This window comes from Delphinapterus leucas, chromosome 12, assembly GCF_059928025.1.
Source record: "Delphinapterus leucas isolate spDelLeu-1000000601 "Yukka" chromosome 12, BTC_Dleu_Yukka2, whole genome shotgun sequence".
Taxonomy (NCBI): domain Eukaryota; kingdom Metazoa; phylum Chordata; class Mammalia; order Artiodactyla; family Monodontidae; genus Delphinapterus; species Delphinapterus leucas.
This window is the reverse complement of record NC_143140.1, coordinates 45,678,855-45,693,999: the sequence shown is the minus strand read 5'-3', so window position 1 is coordinate 45,693,999 and position 15,145 is coordinate 45,678,855. Positions and strand designations below refer to the sequence as shown.

General features: G+C 33.5%; 1 protein-coding gene across 2 annotated transcripts in view; it reads left to right on the top strand.

Moving 5' to 3' along the window:
* The window catches only part of SEC63 (SEC63 protein translocation regulator), a 68,779-nt gene that overhangs the window by 28,709 nt on the left and 24,925 nt on the right, over positions 1–15,145 (top strand). For both annotated transcript variants that reach the window (XM_022553830.2, XM_089921898.1), the window contains exons 4-14: positions 293–405; positions 4,261–4,322; positions 4,909–4,967; positions 6,432–6,482; positions 7,509–7,617; positions 9,021–9,115; positions 9,215–9,347; positions 10,708–10,800; positions 11,450–11,604; positions 12,928–13,075; positions 14,359–14,441. In XM_022553830.2, the coding sequence (XP_022409538.1) occupies positions 293–405; positions 4,261–4,322; positions 4,909–4,967; positions 6,432–6,482; positions 7,509–7,617; positions 9,021–9,115; positions 9,215–9,347; positions 10,708–10,800; positions 11,450–11,604; positions 12,928–13,075; positions 14,359–14,441 (1,101 nt within the window). The remainder of the gene's footprint in view (positions 1–292; positions 406–4,260; positions 4,323–4,908; positions 4,968–6,431; positions 6,483–7,508; positions 7,618–9,020; positions 9,116–9,214; positions 9,348–10,707; positions 10,801–11,449; positions 11,605–12,927; positions 13,076–14,358; positions 14,442–15,145) is intronic.

Here is a 15,145-nt window from a genome sequence, read left to right as displayed (position 1 = left end):
TTTTATTTTATTTAAATGGCATTATATAGTATCAGTCTAAAATTGTCGGTGCCTAGGGTACTGCGTGGCACATACTAGGTGCTCAATAAAATAAAATATCTTGGACAAAATGAATATTTTTATTTTAAAAATATGTGAGTGAAATTTATAGGACAAGGTATATATAGGATGAAAACTTCATTTTCTGTTTCTGAAAATATTGAGTAGTTCAATATTTTAAGTTCAAAGTGGGATGGATTATGTTTTTACAGCATTGTGGTTATTTTTACTAAAACAAAGCCTTTTCTTTTAGGGGGCGACAGTAGCAGAAATTAAGAAACAGTATCGTTTGCTGTCACTTAAGTATCATCCAGATAAAGGAGGTGATGAAGTTATGTTCATGAGGATAGCAAAAGCTTATGCAGCGTAAGTATTATAGGACCCGTTACACATTTTTAAGAGTGGTAAAGATAGTTTTCTATTTGAATAAAGTAGTAATAAAGTAGTTGTCATACACTTTTATTAAGCGCCTCATATGTTGAGTCTATCATTTATGGAACTACCTGGCAACCCTGAAGTGTTAATTTAGCCAAACCTTAATTTTAAATAACTTACAGTAGTGCTTTTGCCATGTAAGTTGGTTAAATTAAGTAATAAGTGATGTGTTAATTGAGCTATTTTCAAAGCATCCTGATTAGAAGAGATATACTTGCACCTTGTTTTCATTTCTAGGCTTTTTGTTAGGCTAGATCTATTTCTTTTATTTTGGCTTATAGCTTGTCTCATTTAAACTATAAACTAAAGATGAGTTTAATTTTGGGGAAACAGGATAGGGTATATAAAATTTGAAGTAATTCCTTGAGTATTAATATTACAAGAGTTAAAAAGTTAGCTGGACTCTTCAGGAATCATAGATATATACCACACAGCTCTTATGTTGAATTAAAGAGTAAAATACAGACAAGATGTTATCTGTTTTTTGAGGACTCGGTGATGTATATAATTTTGTAAGCTAACTTAAAAAATATAAGTAAATAATAGGATATGCAGATATAATAGCAGGCTGTGAAAGTGGAATGTGAATGACAGAAGTTTGGGAAATATCATCTTACGCATTTTTGTGCTTAATAAAAGTATATTGACCGCGTCTCCTCTCTGCCTAGCCCGCCCCCCCTTTGTGGATTGCTTGTTATCTATGTGAATATGATTCTGTAATAAAGCAATACTTTCAGGAGCTTCTGAAGTGTATACTACATTTTCTTTTCTACGCAGCAGACGTCCTCCAGATTGCTGTCTTTCAGTTGGTGTCTCCTTTTCCCCTTTTTTCAGTGTCTCCTTTAAGCATTTACCCTTGTTGCACAAGTATTGCAGTGCCTTAGTTGCTGTCTTCAGGTAATTTAAGAAGAACTGAAGATTTCCAGAGGAAGTCAGATAGCCTTGGTTTCCCTGTACAATTGTCCACCCCACCCAGAGCTTTAGCTATTGTTTCTTTCAACTTTCTGTCTCCTAATCAGATTCTTTTCCCCAAAATAATTAGTAGTTTTAATTTTAGTGCTTTTGGTACAGTTATTCTTTTCCCCGCCTGAGTTTTCAGGTATTGTAACACTTTCAAGTTCATGATTTTGTTCTCAGGTTACTGGAAATCTGACTCTATGATGTATGGTCACTATTCTAAGAAGTACAGAAGAATAATATATGGCCTTTGGTTTTAACTCAGTTACATGTTCAAGATGTAGAATGTTTTGTATGTAAAATGTCTTAAATAGTTGATGGTCTATCAGACAAATGAAGAAGTAAAATGATTATGGGACCCAGAACTTTGAGTTATTGTAACTTGTACAAGTATAATTAGATTAGTTAAAAGGGCGCATTTTACTGAATATAGGTTCTGAGTGATTGAAGCTGCTATCTTATGTATGTATAACTCTACCAGCCTAAGTTATGTAATTCAAGCAACGTGTAGAATGCAGTTATAAAAAACTGCATGATCTACAAAGTTTTTCAGAATTTGCCTTGGTTATTCAGGCTGGTTTCTCTTCCCTTATTCACTCATTATAATAAACAAGCTGGGTCATTCCTATTTCTTCAGACCAGATTGTAACTTAAAGGAAAGGAGGTATGGTTATTTTTGAGGAGTTAGACCAACTATTGATATCTGATTCATTCTTCTGGATATAGTTGGGATTTTGCTTTTGGGTGTAAAATCTATGTTTAAACTACTTTATAACAAGTGGGCAGCATGATTTACATCCTTAAAGATATTTTGATTTTTAAAAAGTATGTTTTCATGTGTTCTTACATATGAATATGTAACTTAGCTCTACATAGCCAACTTAGGCCCTTCGCATATAATTTAGTGAAAGCATTCTCTGGGTTAGGATTTATAAACTGAGGTCCCTGAAACTGTATACAGAATTTATGTGTGTTTGTAAATGTGCATTTTTTTCCAGGGCAGGAGGGGCATAGGTTTCATTAGATTCCTAATAGGATCTATGATATAACCTCCCACCCCCAAAGTCAAGGGGTATAATCATGTTTAGGAAGCTTTATACTCATTGAATTAAAAAAAATTATGTTAGCACCATTGGTGTTGTTTAAGCTTGTTATATATAAATTATACTGAAATCACATAGCTTTTAAGTACCTTAAGTCTTAGGAATGGATACTGAAGCACTAATAAGTAGCCCAAAATCAGTTGCTTTCTTACACTGACTTTTTAAAAAATGGATAATTCCTTTGAGTATACAGGATGGTTACACAACAGTTGTACAGATGGTTTAATGAATGAGTTAATGGAATTTTAATCAGGTGTGTATGCAGGTTGAAAAATCAAGTGCTTCTCTGATGAGAGCTGTGCTTTATTTTGCAAAACCTAAGGGCATTGTATAGAGAACAGAACAGTTTATGGTGCTGCCATCATTAGAAAGTCAGGAGGGGATAGAGATAATTATTTTGGGGAAAAGACTCTGATTAGGAGACAGAAAATTGAAAGAAGCAATAGCTAAAGCTCTGGGTGGGGTGGACAATTGTACAGGAAAACAAAGGCAAAAGTTTTTGAAAAACATCCCTCCCTTAGCAGAAAGGAATCTTAGCACCACTCCTTATTAACTTGCAGTCTCTCTAATAATGCCTTTCATTGGCTCCTGTATTTTACTGCGGCCTTAGGTCAAACAGTGTAAGTGGAGTTATAGTTGAATAAGGACTAAAGACATCAAGGCTCTTGTTTTCATAAATGACCAAATTGATAAGTTTAAAAATATTTTCAAATCATTGAAAAATTTTGCAATTTTATGAAGGTTCTTCTGCATTCTCTCTCTCAATTGGAGCTTTGTTGAATAGAAAATTCATTGTATCTTAAGTGCATATGTTCTGGGAAATAGAAATATGGCTAAAATTAGATTTGGACATAAACATAATCTTTTGCCAATTGGTCTGCAAGAATGCCTTCCTTATTATATTATTGGTCATTTTGTGTGTATGTGTCTGCCTTGTCTCCTTAACAGCATTGTAAAGTTTTTGAAGGGATTGGAAATTTCTTTTAATGTTTTTTTTTTTTTTTAACATCTATACTGGGACCTGGAATAAAACTACTCTCACCCTGTGCCTTGAGCCATTGCCCAGGTCAGGGGTTATATTCATGTTAGGTGTTTAAAAAATCACTGTCACTTTCATATTGCTTGGGTTAAGAAGCTGTTGCTTTAGCAGGTATTTTCTTAGTCTTGCTGGAAGTTGGCTTAGGAGAAAATTGTGATCTTAGCACAATGCAAATGACCTTTTCCAAAGCAGTGGAATTTTATAGGTGTTATTATTTTTTTCTTTGAGAATGTGGTGCCAGTTTTGGAGGGATTATTATTAATCATGTATTAAGTTTATATTTAAAAAAAGATATATATCATTATTAAAGTAAAAACATGAACATTGAAGAAATTTTGGGAAATATCTGAGTGTATAAGATTTTTAAAAGTAACCTATAATCCTCCCTGCCTCCTTAGAAAATGTAGTAGCCTTTAAAGTTGCATCTTCTGGCTTGAACTGGCTAAACCTGAGAACCCATGGGCCAACTAGGAATTTGTATCTGGGCTCAATAGTTAGCATTTTCTGTTAATGCTGAATTTCTTATTTTCCTCTCCCCCTTTTTTTCTGATTTCAGAGAGTTCTTATCTTGATTCTCTGAAATTATCTTTAAGAAGTGAGTTGGTTAGTTAATGGAGTTTGTGTATATGAGTACTTATTTTTCAGATGTGGCTTTCTAATTTTGCACCTTTGTTCTTTTTATGCTAGTTTAACTGATGAAGAGTCCCGGAAAAATTGGGAAGAGTTTGGAAATCCAGATGGGCCTCAAGGTGTGGTAAATGATGATTAAAAAATACTGGGGTTATCATATGTGTATATTATAAAAATGTTAAACTAGATTGAAAAGAATGTTTTGATTTTCTTAGTTTGTGAATAGGAAAATTACAACCACAAGGAGTTAAATATGTAAATTGAGCTCCCTTTAATTTTTACTTTATTCTTCTTTCTAGAGATTGGTTTGAAAGATAGAACTTTGATTGATTTGATGAGGAAAGTAGTCACTGTCATTATTCTTCATTTCCAGTTAGTAGTTGATAAAAATTGGATGGATAAAATCTGTTTTTCTTTACTGACTAAACATTTTCTCATGTATTCATAGTGTTTACATAAACTCAGGACATATAAAAGAATTTAAGTGTTCTGGGAAGAAGGAATTCACATACTTAGAATTTTTTTTTCTTCTGGAAAAATTTAAAGTTTCAAATATAAACCATGTCCATCAACTTTTGTGTAATGGAAACACATAATAAGATAATCTTAAAGCTTTTTTGGAGGGGCTGGGGGAGACAGAATTTGGGGATATAAAGAAAGAAAACTGGAAATGGAGACTCTTCAAAAATATTCTTCCTATTTTAGCCACAAGCTTTGGAATTGCCCTGCCAGCTTGGATAGTTGACCAGAAAAATTCAATTTTGGTGAGTACATTTAAATAAGACACTATAATGTGTTCGATATATCTTGGTAATATATAGAGAGCTTTACAAAGAAAATACTGGTGTGCTGTTTTCAGTTTAGCTGTGTATTGTGAAAACTGTTTTTGCATAATGGAGAAAAGAATCGGTTCCTATTATTAGGTTGTTGGTTTGGGGCAGTGTGTTCTAGTGTAGGGTTCCCCCCACACCCCCGCACTGTTTAAGGAATTCCTTACAGTTGTGATTTCTTGTGGAGGTGGTTTCAGATTGGATCCTACTCTTGGTTTAGGGGACCACTGTTTTTTTATGGTATCTACATTTATCTTATGTAGCGCTCAAAATTTAAGTTATCTTTTATTCCACATTTACCCAGGCTAAATTAATTTTAATGTGTGCTAACATAATGATATATATGGCACTTCAGGAGACAGTAGGATATCAGACTTCAGTCTGTAATATAGAGGCTGCAACTCTTAAAACATCAGGAATTATCCTAACCTATTGTTCAGGAATTCCCTACTTCTCCTTTCTTGAAAATAATTATCTAGGAGCTATCTTTGAAGCAATAAAAAAAATCCATGTTTTATTTTGAAAATGGCTATTTAGTGTTATTTTATGGCTGTTTATTTACATGTTATTTTCCAGGGTATATAGTTGCTGTATATAAGCATGTTTATTATGCTTGGGGTTATTCAGGGAATACTAGAGAAGAGAAAAGATAGTTAGCTACCAGATTTGGGATCAAGCAGTAGGACAGAAATCTAAGACCAATAGATAGAAATTACTTGCAAACAGAACATTATGTGTTCTGCTTGATATTTAGGCAAAGAAACCAGCCTCTACCATTTATTTCGAAGGCACTAACTACTTGCCAAGGTGTGGATATATAATACAGTTGACCCTTGGACAGCCGGGGCTTGAACTGTGGGTCCACTTAATACGTGGATTTTTTTGATAAATACGGACTACAGTACTGTACAATCCATGGTTGGTTGAATCTGCGGATGCAGAGCCACAGGTAATGGGGGGCCAACTCTGAAGTTAGAGTTGGATTTTTCACTGCAAGGAGGTCAGGGAGCCAAGCCCCACATTGTTCAAGGGTCAGCTGAAGTTGGCCCTCCCTTTCGGCATGTTTTGCATCCATGGGTAAAGAGGCCCTACTCTTTTATCACCATTTTATATAAAGGACTTGAGCATCCCTGAATTTTGGTATCCTTGGGGGCCTTAAAACCAGTTCCCCATGGATACCGAGGGATGACTATATATGCTGAAGGTTCCCTATCTGCAAAAGGAAAATAATAATGGTACCTTCCTCTTAGAGTTTGAAAATAAGGATTAAATGAAGTACTGCATGAGGAGTGCTTTTAATAGTGCCTCCCCCATGTAAGCCTCAAAATAAGTGTTCATGGATGTTGTCATAATTTACCTGATGAAGGCCATAATTTTTTCTTTCCTTTTCAATTCAAGGTTTTACTTGTATATGGATTGGCATTCATGGTTATCCTTCCAGTTGTTGTGGTAAGTTCCAGCTCTTTTTATTAACATTTTTTAGGGAAGGGAATCGGTGCATGCTTTGGAGTCTCCTTATAAGATTGTAATTTGTATTAGAATATAATCCATTAATCCTTGAATTTTAAGAATCTTATATTCAGTTATACTTTAAAGGTCTTCTAAAGGTGACATCTCTTTAGTATGTTAAAATGAATCTCCTCCTGATCCAAAAATTACACACAGATGAGATAGTACAGATGTATTTAGAATTTAAAATGAAAATCTTCCGTTACCACCTCCCTCAGCTCCATTTCTCTGTCAGAGATAATCACTGCTAAGTTTGCTTCCTTTTCAGATATTTTTCTATGCATTATGTATATATACACGTGCACATTTTTTAAAAAATGTGATCTTACTATATGTATTGTTCTGTGACTTTTGCTTCATATAGGGGTACAACATGTAGAACAACCTCATTTTTAAAAACAGTTGCATAGTACCTCAATATGGAGGTACCATAAAGTTTATGATTTTATTGTTTATTACTCTTATGACTGGTGGTATTCTTACTGATCTTACGGTTCCTATGGGTCCCATAGTGAGGCTAACAATTAACCTGTCTTGCCTTCTTCATAGGATTGTTGTGTGAGAATCCACTTGTGTGGAATAATGTGAATGAAAGTAGTATATCAACTATAAAATTGCTTCTACGCTTATTTGTCAAATATTTATTGAAGACATGCTGTGTGTGAGGAACCAGCTTGTTGCTTATAGCAGTGGGTTGTTTCATTCCTATTTTGTCTTTAAACAATTTCTAGCTGAAACTTAAATGTTTTAATCATATATATGTAATGAGGTAGGTTGGTGTTTAGGCCTCAGGCAGCATAAATATTTACCAAATAAATCATTTGAAATATGTAACAAAGGCATTTGTTCTAAAGAGCAGGTCTTTTTATTGGTTTATGAACATTTAGAAAATTTGACCATTCTGCATCAAAATTAACATTTATCATGGTTTTTATGCTTTATTTCTGGTTTAATTTTGTGTTTTAGGGCTCTTGGTGGTATCGCTCAATACGCTATAGTGGAGACCAGATTCTAATACGCACAACACAGATTTATACATACTTTGTTTATAAAACCCGAAATATGGATATGAAACGTAAGTAAATTTAAGTAACTGTGATATTAGATTATATTCTGAGTCATTTATGTAGAGTTGATATATATTCAACTGGAGAAATTCCATTTAATAGTTTTAGGGATATTCAGTTCATTATAGCTAAAGCTGGAGGAAAATGCTAACACCCTTTATCATATGTCTTAATCTGTAGTTCTGTTATTCCCATTTTACTCAGCTATGTATATGTATATATCAATACATATTTTTTTCCCTCCAGAAATTTTATGGTAAAACTTCTTGTGGGCTAATTTTGTAATAATACCAGCTAAGATTTCTTGAGTATTTGTCGTTGCCAGGCATTGCTAGCCACTATGCATGTATTAACTCATTTAATCTTTGTATGCCCCCATAAATAAGTGCTGTTTTTAAGCACATTTTATAGATGAAGAAACTGAGCCCAAGGATACACAGTAAGTGACAGAGCTAGGATGGAACTCAGGTAATGTGGTTCCCAAGCCCTAAACCAGTACATACATAAAGCTTTGTTTAGCTGGTGGGTTTGCTTATATATCCTTGGTTTTAGCATTGGCACCATTTATATAGCTGTTGTTTTCATTCAGACATTTGAGGGTAGTAATAGTACTAGCTCACACACATTACTATGCTGACTGTGTGTCAGGCACATATGAAGAAACCGAGGCCCACAGAGCGGTGAAGAATATTGTTCTAGGTCATTCAGCTACGCACTTAACCTCTTTACCGTCCTGCTTTTTGTGAGGATGTTGCATGTATTTTCTGCTGTAAGGTAAGATTGATGACTATAGTGCCAGTCATTAAAGAACTTGTATAGGCCAACGAGAGTAATGCTAATATATGTGACCTCACATCATGTGTATTTCAAGGAACACTATCCCTACAAACCCCTCCAGAGTTCCATAATAAAAATTTCTGCAAATTACAATATATTGTAGTTTACTCAAGGCTCTGAGGAGTCATGAAGTGAAGAAACCTGAAACCCTTTTTAACTCTTATTTCTCAGCTTTATTTAGCCATGGAGTCCCCGCCCCCCCCCCTTTTTTTTTTACAAAGCAGTTGGTAACATCACATAGAATACTTCCTACTATAAATTTCTGTGGAACACATGCTTAGGTCTAGAAACAGATGCTATTTGTAGTGATTTTAATGCACCTAGTTGCTTCTGGGCCCTTAATTTGATGTGTATTTCTATTTACTTGTGATAGGTAATATTGCACACATTTTAAAAAGTGAGATGTTTCTTTTGTTATGAGAGAGATTAATGCTTATTGATAGTGGAGTTCAGATGATTTTAGCATTGTGTGTGATTGGAAAACTGCCTCACTCTAGGATTAATCAAGTATCATGGGAAGCGGATTAATGGGTGAGCAAATTTATTTTTCTTCATATTTCTTTTGTTTTCTTAGGTCTTATCATGGTCTTGGCTGGAGCCTCTGAGTTTGATCCTCAGTATAACAAGGATGCCACAAGCAGACCAACAGATAATATTCTAATACCTCAGGTTAGGCCTGTCTCCCAAATTCCTTGATAAACATTTAAGTATATAAGGTTAATGCTTTTTTAAGTGTACATTTTAAAATAATTATTTTATTTACTCTAGCTAATCAGAGAAATTGGCAGCATTAATTTAAAGAAGAATGAGCCGCCACTTACCTGCCCATATAGCCTGAAGGCCAGAGTTCTTTTACTGTCTCATCTTGCTAGAATGAAAATTCCTGAGACCCTTGAAGAAGGTATTTGTGATTCTAATATCTATAGGGTTTTAGTGGTACAGAAGAGGTGGATTTAATTAGACCTCGTGGTGCAGTGTTTTTTGGTCACTGTTCTTTTTTGCTCAATCAGATAATTACTCAAGGACCTTTTAAAAACAAATCTATATGCTACGTACATAGTTCACAAATTCTTTGAAGGTATTAGTAAGTCAGATGTTTTGGCAAATGTTAAAATGTTGTATTTCAAGGTGAGAGAATACTCTCAATGAAAAATGTTAAGTCAGTTGCAGATTATACAATAATTCCTGATGGCTTTTAAAAAAGGATTTTGTAAGCCTTTTGGGGCAAGGAAAAAATGGATTTTCACAACAGATGTCTCAGTCACTGCCACCAGTACCACCATCATACTCCAGCAGTAGTTACCAATGAAGTGTCTGTTTAATCTTTATTTAAAGCTCATAAGTACTTGAAGCCATCTATTCTACTTAAAAGAAAAGCAGTGGATTGGGACAGTGGTGTTTCTAGGGATGTCATGAATTTGAGTGTCATCTCTTTCCACTTGCATTATTTCAATTGGAAGTTTTAAAAGAAAGTTATTATCCTTAGGGAATTTTCTTTCTGAATGAACCAACCCTCCCCCCACCACTTTAAGCGAATAATGCAATCAAATGCCTTTGAAAACAAGGTCAGTTGATGCTCAGTGATTAATGATAGGATAGGCTGCTTATGATGGACTCAAGGAGCGCTATTTAGGCATTGTTTATTGAAGTTGCAAGTTAACTAGTAATTCTGTTCCTAACGTTCTGTACAGATATGAAACCATCTCCATTTTTACCAATTATCTTAGAATCAGGGAACAGATTTTTTTTTAGGTTGAGTACCAACCCCGATGGATGATCTTAATGGTTAACTATTATATGTAGTATAAATGAAAGTGTCTGTCTCCCTCCTCCTCCTCCTATCCTCCTCTCTCCATTTGGTTGACATTTATTCCCAGTCTTAGTCTTTGGACTTATCCATAATTATAGGAATTTAGGTACACAAGAAGAAGAATTTTGAAGTTCTTAAATTAGTAAGATTATGATTAAATTTAAGATTAAGGCTATTTCCAAAAAAAAAGATAGGGAGTAATTTATAAAGCCCAAGACCATAATATTAAAAGTTTGCCTTTGAAACATCTAATTTGAGGTAGGGTTTTCTGATTGATTTTTGACATAGTGCTGCCGAGGAGAAACGCTTGTAATATTCTGTAATATTCTGAGGTCATGTGAAAAATGTGTGTGACAGCTTAAATTTAGCGTTCGTCTTGGACTACAGGTGATAAAGGTGTTTTAATCATAAAAGAAGAATGATTTGTTTCAGGTGTTTTATTGTTTTGCAGATCAGCAATTTATGCTGAAAAAATGCCCTGCCCTACTTCAAGAAATGGTTAATGTAATCTGCCAACTAATAATAATGGCCCGGAGCCGTGAAGGTGAGGAGGAAGCATAATTATGTTGTACTTTTTCTTGCAAGCACATACAGATTACACTTCATAGTTTTAAGATTTTTGGGTGCTTAGTATAATTCTGTCTGTAAGGTGAATCAGTTTTCCCAGTTTTGTTCATGGTTTTTCTTATTTCTTTCCTGTATTTTTTATTATGTAAAGTATGGTGACTTATGTTCTTTGAATTTAATGTTTCATTGTTTTATTGTTATTTATTGTTTGCAAAGATTTAAAATACCCTTTTCCTTCCTCTGAGTAGTTTTAGAATTAGGTTAACAATGAGTTTGAAGTAATTCTTTAAGTGATGTGATGATGATTCATCTGACATGTAGTGTTTTTTACATAATGGAAAAAAGAACGAGGGAGTTTATTTATGGTCAGTAATGGAAAGAGAGACCCTTAAAAAAGAGATACTGGTTGTGTTTTGTTGTTATGGATGATGTCAGTATGTGCATTTGACCAAGTTTGTGTATTTTCTGTGTCTTACCCAGTAACTTTTAAAGGAAATTCAACACTGTGATCATAAAATTTGAGGTGTTAAGGATGTTCACATGAATTTGTTTTTGTGATGAATTGTGTACTCCTGAACATATAAAAAGTCCAGACCTGTTTTTGCTTTTCTTCTATTCTTTCTAAGAAAGGGAGTTTCGTGCTCCAACTTTGGCATCCCTGGAAAACTGCATGAAGCTTTCCCAGATGGCTGTGCAAGGCCTTCAGCAGTTTAAGTCTCCCCTTCTGCAGCTCCCTCACATTGAAGAAGACAATCTTAGAAGGGTTTCTAATCATAAAAAGGTAATTTGCTACTTTAAAATTAGTTTTAAGCAGTTTGTCCTGTCACTTAAAGGTAACATGAATGAAAATTTTTCTAGAAATGGTTACTGTGACTTAGATTTACAATGTTTTAAACATTCTAAAACTATTCCTCAAGTGATTCTGTTAATACTTTCTTGATTAGGTAGCTGTTTTATAATATTTTACTACTGTAGTGGTTTACTTTGGGGGTCATTGCATTTTAGCAGTCAACACTTTCTTTTTTCTTTATGTTGCCAAAAATAAGCGTACTAAGTAAAAATGCACTGTATACTTTCCATTTATTTCATTTGTGGCTTAAAGGTTGGGCAATAGTTTATTGGTTGAGTCTGAACAAAAAAAATCAAGCATTCAAAAAATAAGTAGATGAAATACAGATAATTCTTATTTAGAAAATACAATCTGTATATAGATTATGATAATGAATCTTAAGATATTTCAGAAATGTAATATAAATGAAAACTTGAGGAAATATAAGAAAAAGTGGAATGAAATTGTAAGTTTGGTAGGAGATTTTAAACATTGCTTTGTATGTATTGATATAGACAAAGTAGGCAGAAGATAGACATTGGATTTGATAGTGTTAAGGCAGAACTAATAAATACATATTAGAAATTTGCATCAGAGTTCTCTCCTTTCGAGGAAGTGTGTTACTCTTATAAATTTGATCACATTTTAAGTCATAATTGTAAACTTCAGAATTCAAAAGCAGGTATTTCACATGCCTCATGAGCTAATCCCTATCGGTGGAAGTAAAAATTAATAACTGGCACCAAATACTCAGAAATTAAAAAACCCTCTCCTGAGTATCCATTTAGCCAGGCTGGGTTTTACTGCAATAACAGATAGCTGTATTTAGAAAATAACAAAAATGAGAGTATTGCATAGTAAAACTTAAGGGTGCATGCAGCTATTACTTGGACATAAATTCATACTCTTAAAGGTTTTTATCATTAAAATTAAAAATAAAGGTCTGCAAACTGAACAAATCAAATGACAGTCATTCTTGCTTGGGTCAAGAGTTTATATGAATGTTATTATTTTTTTCCTCTAACTTTATTTTTTTCTAATTAAAAAAAAGTAGCTGTGTATTAACTTTGTAATAAAAAAAATTCTTAAATTTCCTTGGAGAAAAAGGCCATGAAATGCAGTGAAGTTGTATTTTCTGCTTTGAAATGTATATAATCTTAACATTTTTCTAAAAGTTTTTGGATTTTGTTTTGGTAAACATGCTAATAATTTTCCTTTTATGTAAAGTTATATGACTTTGGGATTTATTTTCTTTCTCTCTCTTTTTAAATTTAGTACAAAATTAAGACTATCCAGGATTTGGTGAGTTTAAAAGAATCAGATCGTCACAATCTATTGCACTTCCTTGAAGATGAAAAGTATGAAGAGGTTATGGCTGTCCTTGGGAGTTTCCCATATGTGACCATGGACATAAAATCACAGGGTAAGTGGGAGGTTTCCCATTGCTTCCCTTTTGATAGATTGGCTTTTGTTTATTTGGCTCAAGGCCCTCAAAACACTTCATTTAATATGGAAGATGTTGTATACTTATTAGTTTTGAGAACCCTACTTTTATTATCTTCCTAATGGGCTTAGGTTTGAGGATGCTTCTGTTCTGTAGTTCAGCTTTCAAGAAGATCTTAACTTTTCAAAGAATGAAAGAGATTTCTAGATGTAATGAAGGATATTTGAAATATATCTATTGTTAGTATAAGATACCTGCTTAGTTCTAAAATTAATTTTTAAAAGACCTAATTTGTTTATATTAATTAAATCTTGAAAATCACCATGCTCTGTGCCACATTTCATGTGTTTTTCTTGACTTACTTCTGTCTTTGTCTGCTTGGAGTGAAAAAAAATGGAGATTATCTTTCTACCTACATAATTGTCCTGTGAGTTCCCATTTTAGAGCCGAATATAGCATCTTAGTATGGTGACAGAATTAGAGATTATTCTGCTCCATTCCTTCATTGTGACATTGTTCTGAGCTTTGACATTTGCTAAGTTGCCATTGTGAAAACATTCTTGTGGGACCAAGAATACAAGGATGTGTTAGGAATGGTTTCTGTTTTTAAAGGGCTTGTAGTTAAGTTTATTTTATTGTTAGACTTTTGGGGTTGTGTGTGGCAAATGTGGTTTTAAAAAATTACACAATTGCAAAAAATGTTTTTAAAGTGTTTTTTAATATAAACAATATTTTCAAGTTCTTGCCTTAAAATATCTTTACTGTTGCTCAGAATACTAGTTTTAATTATTTTATTCTTACAGGCACACATTTGTTCATATAGGTAAGATCTTGTGAGTATAAAGTTTGCACAATTTAATAGAGTGACAGAATCCTATTTTTATATCACTGTGAGAGAAAGCTGTTGTAGTCCTAACATACTCTGTTTTAAAAGACTTGGGTTTGAAACTTGGCAGTGTCGATATAGCCATTTTGTGACCTTGGGCATTTTACTTTATTTCTGAACCTCAGTATCTTCTTTAAAGAAATAATAATAATGCTTCATAGAGCTGATTTAAGGATTAAATGGGTACATTGTTGAAGGCATCTACTAGAGAGCTTTTTACAGAGTACGTAGTCAATAAATTATTTTTTATTTAGTAGGTTTAAAACTCTGTATGTTTGAAATACTGAAATACCAGATTGATTTGAATAAGTTGTTTTGCTGTTTGCCTTGACATAGAGCTTGATTTTTATTTATTTATTTTTCTTTTATCTTATAGTATTGGATGATGAAGATAGCAACAACATCACAGTAGGATCCTTAGTTACAGTGTTGGTTAAATTGACAAGGCAAACAATGGCAGTAAGTAGTCTGTAGTTTTATGCTTTAAGAATTATGTGTTAAGGCTTTTATATTCTCTCACTCTAAGTTATACATTCTCAAAGTCAAAACTGTTGTAGATTTGCAAATGTAATTTTGCAGGTTCTGTTAGCTGTTTTGAAATTTTAAATTAATTTTTATAGTTTTCACATTAGTTTTTCACACACACACAGTTGAAAAATACATTAATTCTTCCTCTGATGGTTTGTTAATTCCCTATAAAACATTATAATTACAAGGTCGTGTGGGTATCATTCTTAAATTGTGAAGTGTTGTACAGAGATTAATTATTGATTATTGTTGAGAATTTCATTACCTCCTTTTTTTTGAATTTTATTTTTTTATACAGCAGGTTCTTATTAGTTATCTATTTTATACATATTAGTGTATATATGTGAATCCCGATCTCCCAGTTCATCCCACCACCACCAGCACCCCCCCCGCCCGCCACTTTCCCCCACTTGGTGTCCATACGTTTGCTCTCTACATCTGTGTCTCTATTTCTGCCCTGCAAAGCAGTTCATCTGTACCATTATTCTAGGTTCCACATATATGTGTTAATATACGATATTTGTTTTTCTCTTTCTGACTTACTTCACTCTGTATGACACTCTGTAGATCCATCCACGTCTCAAAAATGACCCAATTTCGTTCCTTTTTATGGCTTAGTAATATTCCATTGTATA